This window comes from Mastigoproctus giganteus, chromosome 13, assembly GCF_048544385.1.
Source record: "Mastigoproctus giganteus isolate SK-2022 chromosome 13, ASM4854438v1, whole genome shotgun sequence".
NCBI classification, from domain to species: Eukaryota; Metazoa; Arthropoda; class Arachnida; order Uropygi; family Thelyphonidae; genus Mastigoproctus; species Mastigoproctus giganteus.
The window spans coordinates 156,105,817-156,120,893 of record NC_143587.1 but is presented as its reverse complement, the minus strand read 5'-3'; the positions used below and the strand labels follow the sequence as shown (position 1 = coordinate 156,120,893).

The following is a 15,077-nucleotide window of genomic DNA, read 5'->3' as shown; positions in this document are numbered from 1 at the left end:
GTTTTTCTTAGCATCTTTTGCCAAGGATTTCTCGTAATCTGCCTTCGCCCGCCGAACCTCCTTTGTGACCTGATTACAGATTAACTTATATCTGCCATATGCTTCTGAGTCGCTTGATAATTTATATGCATCGCATGCATTTTTCTTCTCGGTTACGAGTCTCATTAGTTCATTTGACAACAATTTAGGCCTAAACCTTGAACAATATTTCTTAATAGGTATGAACCTTTTAGTAGCTTCCACGATTAATTCCTTGAATGCTTCCCACTTAGAATTTACTGTTGGTAACGTCGTCAGTTGATCCCACTGTACAGAATTTAAAAACTGTCGGAGACCACTATACTCGCCTTTACGGAAGCAAAAACGCTTTCCTTTACCCCTGATAGTAGTTAAATTTTTAAGTAAATCCCACGTCAGTACACTGTGATCACTGCCACCTAGTGGTTCTTTTATCTGCAAATTCCTAATACATGAATGATCACTGCAGATAACCAGATCAAGAGTATTACTTTCTCTGGTTGCCTCTCGAACATGCTGCTGCTGCAGAAAACAATCTTCCAATAAATCCACAAAAGTCTGACTAGTGTGTGAGTGCCCAACCCACAAGTTCCAGTCAATATCTGGGAAGTTAAAATCCCCCATTATAAGACATTCCGATTTACTAGCCCACTCTATTTCTTTGTACAATTGTTCATTGTACTCATTCAAGTCATTAGGCCTATAACACACTCCTACTCTTAATTTTGCTTTCGCAGTGCTTATGTCACACCGAACTGACTCAACAATGCACTGTTCATCTATATCAACTGGATGCACTTCTTTTGATTTTATGTTTTTCTTTATTAACAGCATAACACCTCCTCCCTTCCTATCCTGTCTATCCTTTCTGTACACATTGTACTCCCCAAATTCCAGTTCAGCATTCCTTATATCTGTGTGACACCACGTCTCTGATATCCCAACAATATCCGCCTTTGATGTCTTGACCAACACTTCAAATTCATCAAATTTATTTACTGTTCTTCTAGCATTGGTATACATGCAAGTATACATGCACCTATTCTTATTCTTAATTACTCTAACACATCCCATATACCCACCTGTTTCACGAAGACTGCCATCTGTCCCTGAAACCCCCAACACCCCTCGCTCCAGGTCGCTACTTATTCTAATAGAAGTTGTGCAAGAATCAACTTCACCTCTGCCTACGGCTACTGTTAAACTATTAATCCTTGTATCCCCCCAAGCTATCAGTTTTCCGACCTACCTAACACTGCCTCGATAGCATCAGCAAATATTCTTGCACCCTTTCTATTTAAGTGTATCCCATCCCTGTAGAAGTAGTCTCTCCTGTTAACAAGTACAGTCCAGGCTGAAAAAAATTCTATCCCTTGAGCCTTGCACAATCTTTCCAGATCCGAATTGATCGACAAGGCTCTCATCATATACTCCCTCCTATCGTGTCTGGGCAGAATTGCAGACACTTTCAAATTCAACCCTATTTCACGGCTTTTTTTCAACAGTGACCTGTACTTGTTAAGTAATTCTGCCGGTCTCCTACTCTTAATATCATTAGTGCCAACGTGTACAACTATATCACCTTTTGTGCCCCTAAAGGATGATATCTGCTCTACAACGTCATCAACCTTTGCCCCTGGCAGACATACCCTGGTCCTGTTCCACCTATGCTTTTTACAAAGGATGTTCCCCGTTTCCCTGACAATAGAGTCACCAACAACTACTAGTTCCTTTGGGACCAGTGCAATCTGCCTTGGGGGTTGCCGCTGTGTTGTGTGATGACCAAGTGCAAGCTCTGGCGTTGATGTGGGCAGCTGAGAGCCTAATGGGCCCCTCAATTTAGATCTTTCGAGGGCATCCACCCTGTCCTTCAAACTCTCATATAGGCCGATAACAACGCTGAGTTGTCGCCTGATTTCCTTAAACTGCTTACATCGCGCACACACAAAGACATCCCCCATGGCAATATCATGTTCCGTTCCAGATAGTTCGGCAAACATTTCACAAGTTGCACATTTTTTAGGCTGTGATGCGTTGGAGAATCGCCCCCCTCAGTTCTCCCACGAGTCACAGCACTCCTGCCACTTTGTGCCCGTTGCTTTGCTGCTCTAGTTTGGGGCATGATATTTTAAATCAATAAGATCAATAAATTAAATTAAATGTCAATACTACGCTATCTAATAGAAACAGTGAAGCGTATTACTGTTTCTATAATTATACGTTAGAGCTACCTAGCTACCTCAATTAAAAATTTGAATTCCCTATCACTGTAAACAAAAAACAATGCCTGCAAGATTCGAACGGACTAACGGTTTTATAAAGTATTACGTATATCTACAAAAACTGTTTATATAAATTAAAATAAAAATAACCAACGTAATTAGAACTGTAAGACTACGTATTAAGTACAATATAAAATAACAATTATGTAAATAAAAAGCAAACACTTATCGTTTTTTTCAGAGCCTGTAACTCGCAGCTGTATTTTCTAAAGAGAGTCAGCGCCCTCTGACTCTCTTTGTTGTGATAAATGGCTATTCCTCAGATTGGGTTGATGTAAGAAGTGGGGTTCCCCAAGGATCAGTATTAGGGCCATTGTTGTTTTTAATTTTCATAAATGACATTGATGAAGGGATAGAGGGCGTGATGTCTAAATTTGCAGATGATGTTAAAATTGGTAGAGTAGTTAATGATCACTGTCAAGCTGAGCTTCTTCAGAGAGACCTAGATAGACTTCAGGAATGGTCAGAAAAATGGCAGCTATGCTTTAATCCAACAAAGTGTAAGGCTGGTCCCGAAGGAACTAGTAGTTGTTGGTGACTCTATTGTCAGGGAAACGGGGAACATGCTTTGTAAAAATGATAGGTGGAACAGGACCAGGGTATGTCTGCCAGGGGCAAAGGTTGATGACGTTGTAGAGCGAATATCATCTTTTATGGGCACAAAAGGTGATATAGTTGTACACGTTGGCACTAATAATATTAAGAGTAGGAGACTGGCAGAATTACTTAACAAGTACAGGTCACTGTTGAACAAAAGCCGAGAATTAGGGTTGAATTTGAAAGTGTCTGCAATTCTGCCCAGACACGATAGGAGGGAGTATATGATGAGAGCCTTGTCGATCAATTCGGCCCTGAAAAGATTGTGCAAGGCTCAAGGGGTAGAATGTTTTTCAGCCTGGACTGTACTTGTTAACAGGAGAGATTGCTTCTACAGGGATGGGATACACTTAAATAGAAAGGGTGCAAGAATATTTGCCGATGCTATCGAGGCAGTGTTAGGTGGGTCGGAAAACTGCTAGCTTGGGGGGAGACAAAGACCAATAGATTGACAGTAGCCACTGGCAGAGGTGAAAGAGATTCTTGCACTGCTTCTATTAGAATGAGCAGAAGCCTGAAAAACAAGATGCATGGTATTTCAGAGACTGCTAGGAGCCATTGCGGTACAAGTAAACACATGGGTTGTGTTAGGGTAGCTAAGAATAGAAACAGGTGCAGGTATACTTGCGTGTACACCAATGCTAGGAGTTTAGTAAATAAATTTGATGAATTTGAGGTATTGCTCAAAACATCAAAGGCAGATATTGTTGGGATATCAGAGACGTGGTGTCACACAGATATAAGGGATGCAGAACTTCAATTTGGGGAGTACAACGTCTACAGAAAGGATAGACAGGATAGGAAGGGGGAGGGGTTATGCTATTAGTTAAGAAACACATAAAAACCAAGGAAGTGAAGCCAGTCGACATCGCTGGACAGTGCAGTGTTGAGTCAGTTTGGTGTGACATAAGCATTGGGAGATCAAAATTGAGAGTAGAAGTGTGCTATAGGCCTAATGACTCTGATGAGTATAATAAGGAACTGTACAGGGAAATAGAGTGGGCCAGTAAATCAGAGAGTCTTATAATGGGGGATTTTAATTTCCCAGATATTGACTGGAATTTGGGGGCTGGTTACTCACACACTAGCAGGGCTTTTGTGGATTTATTGGATGATTGTTTTCTACATCAGCATGTTCGGGAGGCAACTAGAGGGAGTAATACTCTTGATTTGATTATCAGCAGTGATTCTTCATGCATTAAGAATCTGCAGATAAATGAACCACTAGGTGGCAGTGATCACAGTGTGCTGAAGTGGGATTTACTGAAAGAGGTAACTACCATTAGGGGTAAAGGGAAGGGTTATTGCTTCCGTAAAGGCGACTACGATGGACTGAGACAGTGTTTAAATTCTATACAGTGGGACCAACTGATGATGTTACCAACAGCAAATTCAAAATGGGAAGCATTCAAAGAACTTATCTTGGAAGCTACTAGACTTTACATACCAACTAAGAAATATTGTTCAAGGTTTAGGCCAAAATGGATGTCAGATGAACTAATGAGGCATATGGCAGAGAAGAAAAATGCATGGGATACTTACAAATTAACACATGACACAGAAGCCTATGATAGATACAAGTTGATATGCAACCAAGTTACAAAGGAGGTTAGGCAGGCGAAGGCAGATTACGAGAAATCCTTGGCAAGGGATGCAAAGAAAAACAGCAAAGAGTTCTTTACTTATGTAAACTCTAGAAGGAAGGGGATGAATCAGATTGGTCCACTTGATATTGATGGGTCATCTGTTGATGATCCTGCTCAGGTAGCTAACAAACTAAATGAATATTTTGCATCGACATTCACACATGAGGAGTTGTTCAGCAAGGGGAATGCCAGAGGTGTATTCAACTCTAGCAGTAAGCTACAGAATCTTGAAATAACTGGGAGTAAAGTGGAGGAGAAACTGTTGAAGATAAACACAAGAAAGGCACCCGGGGTGGATGGATCTATCCAGTTATATTAAAGGAGGCAGCAAAGGAAGTAAGCAAACCCTTAGCCATAATTATGAGAGCTTCCTTGGACTCAGGGGAGGTACCCATAGACTGGAAATGTGCAAATGTGACCCCAATTCCCAAAGGAGGATCAAAGGCTGACACAAGTAATTATAGACCTGTGAGCTTAACTTCTGTTCCAGGAAAATTAATGGAGGCACTGGTTAAAGAAGCACTGCAGGATCATTTAGACAAGACTTCAGTTATAGCTCAGACACAGCATGGTTTTGTTAAGGGGAAGTCTTGCCTGACCAACTTGATTGGATACTCTGATGCAGTCACAAAAGAACTGGATGCAGGGAATAACTTTGATATTATATACTTGGATCTTAGAAAGGCTTTTGATACTGTTGCACATGGAAGACTGCTACACAAATTGGAGCAGTGTGACATTGGAGGCAAATTGCTGCTATGGATAAAGGGGTGGTTGAGGGGGAGAAGACAGAGAGTGGTAATCAATGGACACTGCTCATCGTGGAATAATGTTATTAGTGGAGTCCCTCAGGGCTCAGTGTTGGGTCCATTATTGTTTTCTGTATTTATAAATGATATTGATGATGGTATATCAAGCTTAATGTCCAAGTTTGCAGATGATACAAAGGTTGGCAGGGTTGTCAAGGACACTGCTGACACTATGCTGCTGCAACAGGATCTGGAAAGGTTGAGCAGATGGGCTGAGAGGTGGCAAATGAAGTTTAACATTGACAAATGTAAAGTATTACACATGGGAAACAGCAACCCCAGAGCAACGTATCAACTCTGTGGTACTACACTGACAGTGGTAGAGAATGAAAGGGACTTGGGGGTGATTGTGCAGGCAGATATGAAGTTCTCTGAGCAGTGCAGACGGGCTGCAAGAGTAGCTCATGGAGTATTGTCAATGATATACAGGAATTTTTCCAGCAGGGATAAGGAGGTGATTATTCCATTGTATAAGGCAATGGTCAGGCCACACCTAGAGTACTGTATACAGGTCTGGAGGCCTCATTTCAAGAAGGATGTAGAGCTGCTGGAACGAGTACAGAGAAGGGCAACAAGATTAGTGAATGGAACAAAGGGTGCTGTTACGAAGAAAGGCTTAAGTTTTGCAAATTACAGTGTCTGGAGACTAGGCACCAGCGAGGTGATCTGATAGAGGTGTATAAAGCCTTGAATGGTTTAAGCATGCTCAATGCTGATGGGATTCTTCCTCTAGCTCAGAAAAATCACCTGAGAGGGCATAAATTCAAATTGAGGAAAGACAGATGTAGGATAGACGTGCGGAAATTTGCCTTTAGCCAGCGGGTGGTCGGTTGGTGGAACAGACTTCCATCCCTTGTGGTGGAGGTTGATAGCCTAAATAAGTTTAAGGCTCAGCTGGACAGGTATTTTGAACGAACAGAGGGGTGAAGTGGAAGTGGGTTTTTTTTTTTTTTTTTGGCTGATGCTGCAAAAGCTTGCTTTCTTGCATCAAATGCCTCTACTAATGCTAATGCTAATGTATTACACCTGGGAAACAGTAATCCCAAAATAACTTATTCACTTGGTGGAGTTCAACTAAACCCAGTACTGGAGGAAAGGGACTTGGGTGTTACAATACGATCAGACATGAAATTCTCTGAGCATTGTAAACAGGTTGCAAGGAAGGCACATGGTGTCCTATCGATGATCTATCGAACTTTTGCAAGTAGAGATAGGGACGTGATAATCCCATTATAAAAGGCTTATGTTAGACCACACTTGGAATACTGTGTTCAAGTATGGAGACCACACCTAAAGAAAGACATCGAGCTTCTGGAAAGGGTGCAAAGACGGGTAACTTGCCTGGTGAGATCGGCAAAAGGGCGTCCTTATGAAGAAAGACTTCGAATATGAAGTCTTTATGAAGAAAGACTTCGGTTGCAGAGTTTGGAAACTGGACACCTTAGAGGAAATTTGATTGAGGTGTTTAAGGCTCTGAGAGGCATCAGGAAAATGAATGAGGATGAAATTTTCAAGATTATAAATGATGCTAGAACTAGGGGACATAAATTCAAGTTACGGGGGGAAATATTTAGATTGGACTGCAGGAAGTTTTATTTTAGCCAGCGAGTTATAAATTACTGGAATAAGTTGCCTTCAGGGATGGTTGAAGCCGACAGTTTGGGGAAATTCAGAGGTTATCTGGATAGTACTTTCGGGTAAGGGAAGCGCATAGGATGATAGGTTTAATTTCCTTTTTTTTTTTTATTAATTATTATTATTTATTTTTTTTTTTTGTTTTTATCATTGTTTTGTTCGTTTTTTTTTTTTTTTTTTTTGGCTGGTGCAGCATAAGCCATAGGCTTTCTTGCACCACGTGGCCATTACTAATACTAAAAAGCACATTATAAATATTGCTTCCTCTGCATCTACAAAACTTGGTTTTGTCTTTTGCTATCGGCATCACTTTTCTTCCAAACAGCTGTTCACTCTGTACAAATCGCAAATCTGCCCTACCATGGAATATTGTTCCCACATCTGGGGGCGGTGCCCCCAAAACCCCACTTAGGCTTCTAGATTCCATTCAGTTGAGGGCAGAGTCTCTCTCTCTCTACTCGCTGTCTCATAGACGTACCATTTCTTCTGCACGCCTTTTCTACAGATACTTCCATGGGCACTGGTTTTCTGAACTGACTTCTATAATTCCCACTCTCTCTTTGAAAACAGTCTGAACACATGCCACCACCAGCCAACATCCATTTACTGTCCAACTTCAAACTCACAGAACCAACTTTTCATCTTCGTTTATTCATTCAACTGCCATTTCCTGGAACAACCTTTCTTCTTACGTATTTCCTGAAAATTATAGTCTACAGAAGTTCAAGTCTAATGTCAAGAAATATCTTCTTTTGTCTTCTCAACCTCCAACCCAAGCACGGTACTAAGTACTATAGGTTCTAATACCTCTCGTGTTTGGGGTTTTCATAAAAAAAATTTGGATTAATAATGAATTTGCTAGATTACTTCAGCAGAAAAAGATGGCATAGAAAACTTAGAGCAATAAAAAGTACTGGAGCCTATAACAGCTACAGAAAAGGTTAGGCTGGCAAAGTCAGATTATGAGAAATCGGCGGCAAAGAGAGCAAAACAGTGGGGATAAGGAATTCTTCGCTTATATAAATGCAAAGAAGAGAAGGAGCAGATCGGACCCTTATGCAAGGCCTCCGCAAGTGGATAGGTGAGGTAAGCATCACTTATGGGTGGCAGTTCAGGAGGGTGTCAAAAAAAATTTAAGTATTCTAGTCGCACCTCTGTTAAACGAACTTCTTTATAGAGAAATTTTCTGTTTAGTGTTTTTAAAATTCCTCTGGGTAATTACATTTATAATAGTTTCAGTAGAATGAAGAAAATTTCCATATAATGACCAGATTATGACAGACTTTACTGGGAATGCATTGTTCGCACCTGCTTCGGGCAATTGAGTCAATTAGTGCTGGTGCTAAGCACAAATTAAGAGCTAAAGGGATTACTATTCTGCAACTTAGCGTTACTCTTAAAATCTAACCAACCGCATGTCCTACATACCCAGAAGTTGCATTGGTCATCTGATTTGTTAACGTTTGCCACTATTCAAGGCAGGCAAATAATTCATTTGAAATAAGTACAGTACATGAAATTGCAGACACGTTAAGTTGCTTATCTGGATCTGTGTTTCATATTTATATTTTACAGTTATAAAATCTTTTTCTTCAAGTCCCCTGCCTTCAGGTAGGTTCAGGGGTGCCATGCTTCTCTATCTCTTGCTATAATTTAATTCCTGCATAATTTCCTCTTATCATCCAATTCTCCTTCTCCCAGCAGTTCTCTTCCCACACATCTACCCCTCAATCCCTTTCCTCTACATGATTTCTCTTCTCAGTACATGTCCTATAAATTTATTTTGCCTCCTTAATTCTTTACTAACGTTCTCTCTTCTACTTTCCTCAAAATCTCATTACTCACTCTGTCCACCCATTTCACCCTTTCCATTCTCCTCGACACCCACATCTTGAAAGCTTCTAGCCATCTAATCTCCTCTTTCCAGTGTCTATATCTCTGAGACATATAGTGCAACAGTTCATATTAATGTTTTCACCATTTGCTTTCTTAATTCCTTCTTTAAATTTCTTCCCAATAGTTCTTTTCTATTACTAAATGCATCTTTGCCCATTGCAATCTGTCACCTCCATAGCCAGGTGGGCAGGAGTAGCAGTGTGTAGGACACGCTTCTTGATTAGACAAGGGTTCGAGCCCGTGACCACCAAATACAGAGGATGCGGAAAGGTCAGGGAATGACCGCTGCATATTCCTGGAGCAATATGGCCTTAGTTGCCAATGCTCCCAAAAAAAAAAACCAAAGCCTGTTGCAATCCTTGTTTTTATTTCTTCCAGGCTTTTTCCATTTTCTGTCATTATGCTTCCAACTACCTGTATCGGCCAACCTGTTCCAATATTATTCCATTTAATGTTACATTGATTCTTCTTCCTGACCTCTTTGAAATTAACATTACTCGTCTCCCTACTAGATGCCTGCAAGGTGATCTGATTGAGGTGTATAAGATCTTGAATGGGTTGAGCAGGCTCAATGCTGATGAGATTCTTCCTCTTGCTCAGATTACAAACCTGAGGGTGCATAGATTCAAATTGAGGGAAAACAGTTGTAGAATAGATGTTCAGAAATTTGAATTTAGCCAGTGGGTAGTTGAATGCTGGAACAAAGTACCATCTGTTGTTATGGACATTGATAGCTTAAATAAATTCATGGAAGAACTGGACAAACTTTTGGAGCGGATGGAGAGGCGAATGGGAAATGGGTTTTCCCCTTTATTTTTTTTTGGCTGATGCTATATAAGCCTGCTTTCTTGCCTCATATGCCTCTACTAATGCTAATGCCAATTTTTCTGACTTGACCAGTTTCAGTTTTTCAAAATTAATATTAATCAAAAATTATTTCTGATCAACAATGACTCTCTAATTTGACAATAATTTCAATAGAAAATGATCTTTTGGAACAAATAAACATAAATGAAGTAATTAATAAATTTGCATCTCTTAAACATAAATTTGTACAATTTTTTTAACATTATAATTTCCCTTTTATTTTATTATTGCGATAGAATATGATTACTGTGATTTAGAATTTAAAGTTTCTTTCCAGAATTTCAGAATGATTTTGTTATTTTTGTTTGTTCTTTCATTATATTATATGTGAGATATGTTGTAATTCTTTTCTGTTTGAAAAAATTAATAATTAGTTATGCCTTATTTTATTTCTTAATCGAAATATTTTGGGGTGGAAAATTTGATTGATTACTGGTGGCATGTAGGGTCACAGCTGCCCTGAATTTATGTAATGGATGTGGGATAGTATTAGATACCCCTGGCACCTCCGTAGCCAGGTGGGTAGGAGCAGCAGTGCTCCTACCCACCTGGTGCTCCTCACCACCAAATACGGAGGACGGAAAGGTCAGGGAATGACCACCGCATACCCCCGGAGCAATATGGCCTTAGTTGCTAATGCTCCAAAAAATAAATAAAAAAATTCGATACCCCAGCTGTTGTTGCTGATGAACTGAATGAGAAACTATGGGAGTTGGGTTGAAGAATGTGTAAATATTGAAATTTCATATGATTATTTAATGAAAAAACTTTCAAGCCTACAGGTGAGTAAGGCTCCTGGGTTACTGGCATATTCCCTATAATTTTAAGGGAAGCGACAAGTGAGTGCATTGAACCATTGAGGCTAATTATGAGAGCATCACTGGACTCAGGAGAGATACCGTTGAATTGGAAAAGTGCCAATGTCTCTCAAATATATAAGGGCGGTTCTAAGTGGGAAATTGCCAGCCAATCAGTCTAATTTCAGTAGTAGGGAAAATCATGGAGGCAGTGATCAAGGGTGGAATTCTGAAGGATACACAGCATGGTTTTGTAAATGAAAAGTCATGTTTAACAAATCTGGTTAGCTGTTTTGATGGGGTTACTTGTGAGCTGGATTTAGAGAATAATTTCGACATTGTTTATTTGGATTTCAGCAATGCATTTGGCTCAGTCCCACATGAACGGTTACTTTATAAGCCGCAACAGATTGTAATCATAAAGAAAATCCTTAGATTGATAGCAAAGGCTTGTGATATTGGGGTGGAAAATTTGATTGATTACTGGTGGCATGTAGGGTCGCAGCTGCCCTGAAGCACAACCCTCTGCTTCCTGACCTGAGGCTTGTTGGCTTCAGGACAGGAAGCAGAGGGTTGTGATAAATGTTTATTCCTCAAATTGGGTTAACATAAGAAGTGGTGTTCCCCAAGGATCAGTATTGGGACCACTGTTGTTTTTGATTTTCTTAAATGACATTGATGAAGGGATAGAGGGCATGATGTTTAAATTTGCAGATGATGTAAAGACTGGTAGAGTAGTTAATGATGACCACCAAGCAGAGCTTCTTCAGAGTGACCTAGATAGTCCCTGATTAAAGCATAGCTTCCACTTTTCTGACCATTCAGGGATGGTCAGAAAAGTGGAAGCTATGCTTTAATCGAGCAAAGTGTAAGTTCTTACCCCTGGGAAACAGTAACCCCAAGCCGCCTCCGTAGCCAGGTGGGCAGGAGCAGCAGTGCGTAGCACATGCTTCTTGATTAGACCGGGGTTCAAGCCCGTGAGCCACCAAATATGGAGGATGCGGAAAGGTCAGGGAATGACCACCGCATATCCCCGGAGCAATATGGCCTTAGTTGCTAATGCTCCTAAAAACCAAAACAACAACAACAACAGTAACCCCAAAATAACTTATACGCTTGGGAGTTATGATATGGTCAGACGTTGAAGTTCTCCGAGCATTGTAGACAGGTTGCAAGGAAGGCCCGTGGTGTCCTATCAATGAATTGCCGAACGTTTTGTAGAGATAAGGACATCATAATCCCATTATATAAAGCTATTGTTAGACCACACTTGGAATGCAGTATTCAAGTGGGAAGAACACACCTAAAAAAAGACATTGAGCTTCTTGAAAGGGTCTAGAGATGGGTAACTTGTCTGGTGAAATCAGCGAAAGGACGTCGTTATGAGGAAAGACTTCGAATATGTGGGTTGCACAGCTTGGAAACTAGGCACCTTAGAGGTGACTTGATTGAGGTGTTTGAGGCTCTGTCTGAGAGGTAATAGTAAAATGAGTGAGGATGAAATTTTCACGGTTATAAACGATTCTAAAACTAGGGGCCATAAATTCAAGTTACGGCGAGACTGGATTGCAGGAATTTTTATTTTAGCCAGTGAGTTATAAATTACTGGAATAAGTTACATGCATGGGTGGTAGAGGCTGACAGTTGGGGAACTTCAAATATCAGCTGGTAGTTACTTAAGGGAGGAGGCAAATGCATAGGTTGCCTATTTCCTTTTCTCTTATTATTATTTATTTTATTTATTTATTTTTGGCTAGTGCAGTATAAGCCTTATGCTTCCTTGCACCATATGGCCATTACTAATACCAAAAGCCCTTTTCGCACTCAGGCTGCTTTTGATAAGAAGTGACCCCACAACCCCTTCCTATCTTACCTAAATACATTACACATACCATAGTGGAGCTCGTCACCTCAATTTCTAGGTGACACCATGTTTCTGTTAGCCCTGTTATGTCAGTATTAGTTGTCCTAACCAGGAGTTCAAATTCAGCCATTTTATTGATAACACTCCTGATGTTACTGTAGACACAGTTAAGACTAAGTATTCGTCTATAGTTTATTAATCTGATATTCCCCTTAAAATTACTCTTAGGCTTGTTATATTCTTCATTTGAAATGTTGCTACCCTCAGAATGTATTTCCAGCGTTAGCTGGAGCAACTATCAAGAATTCTTGTAGCTAGTGCAGCTATTACTTTGGCCTATATTACCAGATAAACACGGATCTATATTACCCTTCAACCCCCAACTAGCAGTTGCCCTGAACCCTTAAGATATCCTTAGTTATATCGGCAAAAATCCATGCACTACCTTTGTTTAATAAATGAATAATGAACAATATACAGTTATACATATACTCTATATTGTAGCTGAAGCATTGGGTGTATGGTTGTTTACAAATATAACATCCACTACAATGTTTGTTCCGCTTGTGGGAGGATTGAATGAGCTACGTAGCAGATGCACAGAAAGTATTCTTGGTTTGCACATAAAAGTCATTGCTTTTTGTTCTTGTGCTCTTTTTTTTTTTTTTTTTGTTATAAATCATGTATTGTTACTATTTGCTGATGTTCAATAAATGAATAATGAACAACATACAGTTATACATATATTCTAGCTGAAGCATTGGGTGCTATAGTTGTGTGTGAACAACACACACACTTGTTTTTTATATCCATAATATATAAGCAGAAATGCGCGTGCATGTATAATTTGTTTTGTTTAGAAATGGAGGAATTACCTCTATGATGTAGAACACTTCAGTGCTGATACTCTCCGTTGTTGAATAACTATACAAATAGATTACGTGTATTCCACACCCTTGTAGACAAAATCAGTGGTCCAATGCACCATAGAATCGGAAGCCCACGGATCCCAAGCCCCACCCCAAAATACATGAAATCACCAACCCTAATCTTTGAGTGAGAGAATATAATACGTCTGTATTTTAAAAACAATTTAAATGCTTTGAAACCAAATAAATAATGAATCTGTACTTTTAATACTTTAAAAACTAATATTTAAAACATAAAAAACATTGACTCCTTTGAAACATTAGGAAACTAAAGAATTTTGTTTGTTTCTTTATTCCTGTTGTTTCAAACAACAGGATTAATGGTCCCAGTCAGATGAAATGGTGGTCATCTTAGAGAATTACAGATTCCTAGAAATCTGTGTTATATGCTGGCCACCAAACAATAGGATTAACTGTCGCTGTCAGGTCAGAGAATGTCTTAGATAATAGTTTTTAATACACAGGACACTTATTTAAAATTGTGCTAAGAAATATTGGTCCTTCATAAAGATGGTCACTTATAGAAGTTTCATTGTGTGTGCGCACCCGCATGTGTGTTTATATAAGCAAAATTATGCACACATACAGTCTTTAAAATTTTTTGTTCTTAATGGTTTTATCAACTAGAAAATGGGACTAATACTTTCATGCTTATATTTTATGTTTATAACATTTGACATTCAGCAGAATTAATAGAACTTTTGTTTAATTGAAAATAACATTTAAAAAAATAAACAAGGTCCGAATGATAAATGCAAGACTGCAGTAGTGCATGCATTAGAATGGATTGTGGTTCAAACCTGTGTGAAATGATTAATTGTAAACTCCACTGACACATTGATCTGCCAAGGGTATAAACGAAGAAAGGCTTAAGGGTATAAACGAAGGGTAAAAACGAAGGTTAAACCAAGGGTATAAACGAAGAAAGGCTTACGAAGAAAGGCTTAAGTTTTGCAAATTACAGTGTCTGGAGACTAGGCACCAGCGAGGTGATCTGATAGAGGTGTATAAAGCCTTGAATGGTTTAAGCATGCTCAATGCTGATGGGATTCTTCCTCTAGCTCAGAAAAATCACCTGAGAGGGCATAAATTCAAATTGAGGAAAGACAGATGTAGGATAGACGTGCGGAAATTTGCCTTTAGCCAGCGGGTGGTTGGTTGGTGGAACAGACTCCCATCCCTTGTGGTGGAGGTTGATAGCCTAAATAAGTTTAAGGCTCAGCTGGACAGGTATTTTGAACGAACAGAGGGGTGAAGTGGAAGTGGGTTTTTTTTTTTTTTTTGGCTGATGCTGCATAAACTTGCTTTCTTGCATCAAATGCCTCTGCTAATGCTAAACAGTATATTTTTTATATTTCAAGTTTTTATTTAAAAAAATATAATAATGCATATAACTCAAAATAAGTGATAGAAAAAAATATTTATATTTGTTTGTTTATTTCAGGTTGGATTTATTTCTCCTCTTGTTCCTAACTCTGTGCCACGGAAACCACTGTTATGTGCAGTTTGCGGAAGAGTTTCAGAGTTGATCTGCAAACAGTGTAATCGAAAAAGCTTTTGCAGTTCAGGCTGTGCAGTAAGTGTTTTAAGTTATTTTAATTTTATTAAAATTTTCCTGTGACAACTTTTTATTGATGTGTAAAATAGCATGTAAAAAGTATTGATGGTGAGGGACCTTCTTATTCCTTCTCAGTTGCAAAACCTGTAATTTTTTTTTATAAATGCAATGTATTGTAA

General features: G+C 39.3%; 1 protein-coding gene across 1 annotated transcript in view; it reads left to right on the top strand.

Moving 5' to 3' along the window:
* Nucleotides 1-15,077, top strand: part of LOC150076544 (uncharacterized) — a 76,978-nt gene that overhangs the window by 50,581 nt on the left and 11,320 nt on the right. Inside the window, exon 2 of the mRNA XM_090387526.1 lies at nucleotides 14,785-14,916. Within this exon, the coding sequence (XP_090243652.1) occupies nucleotides 14,785-14,916 (132 nt within the window). The remainder of the gene's footprint in view (nucleotides 1-14,784; nucleotides 14,917-15,077) is intronic.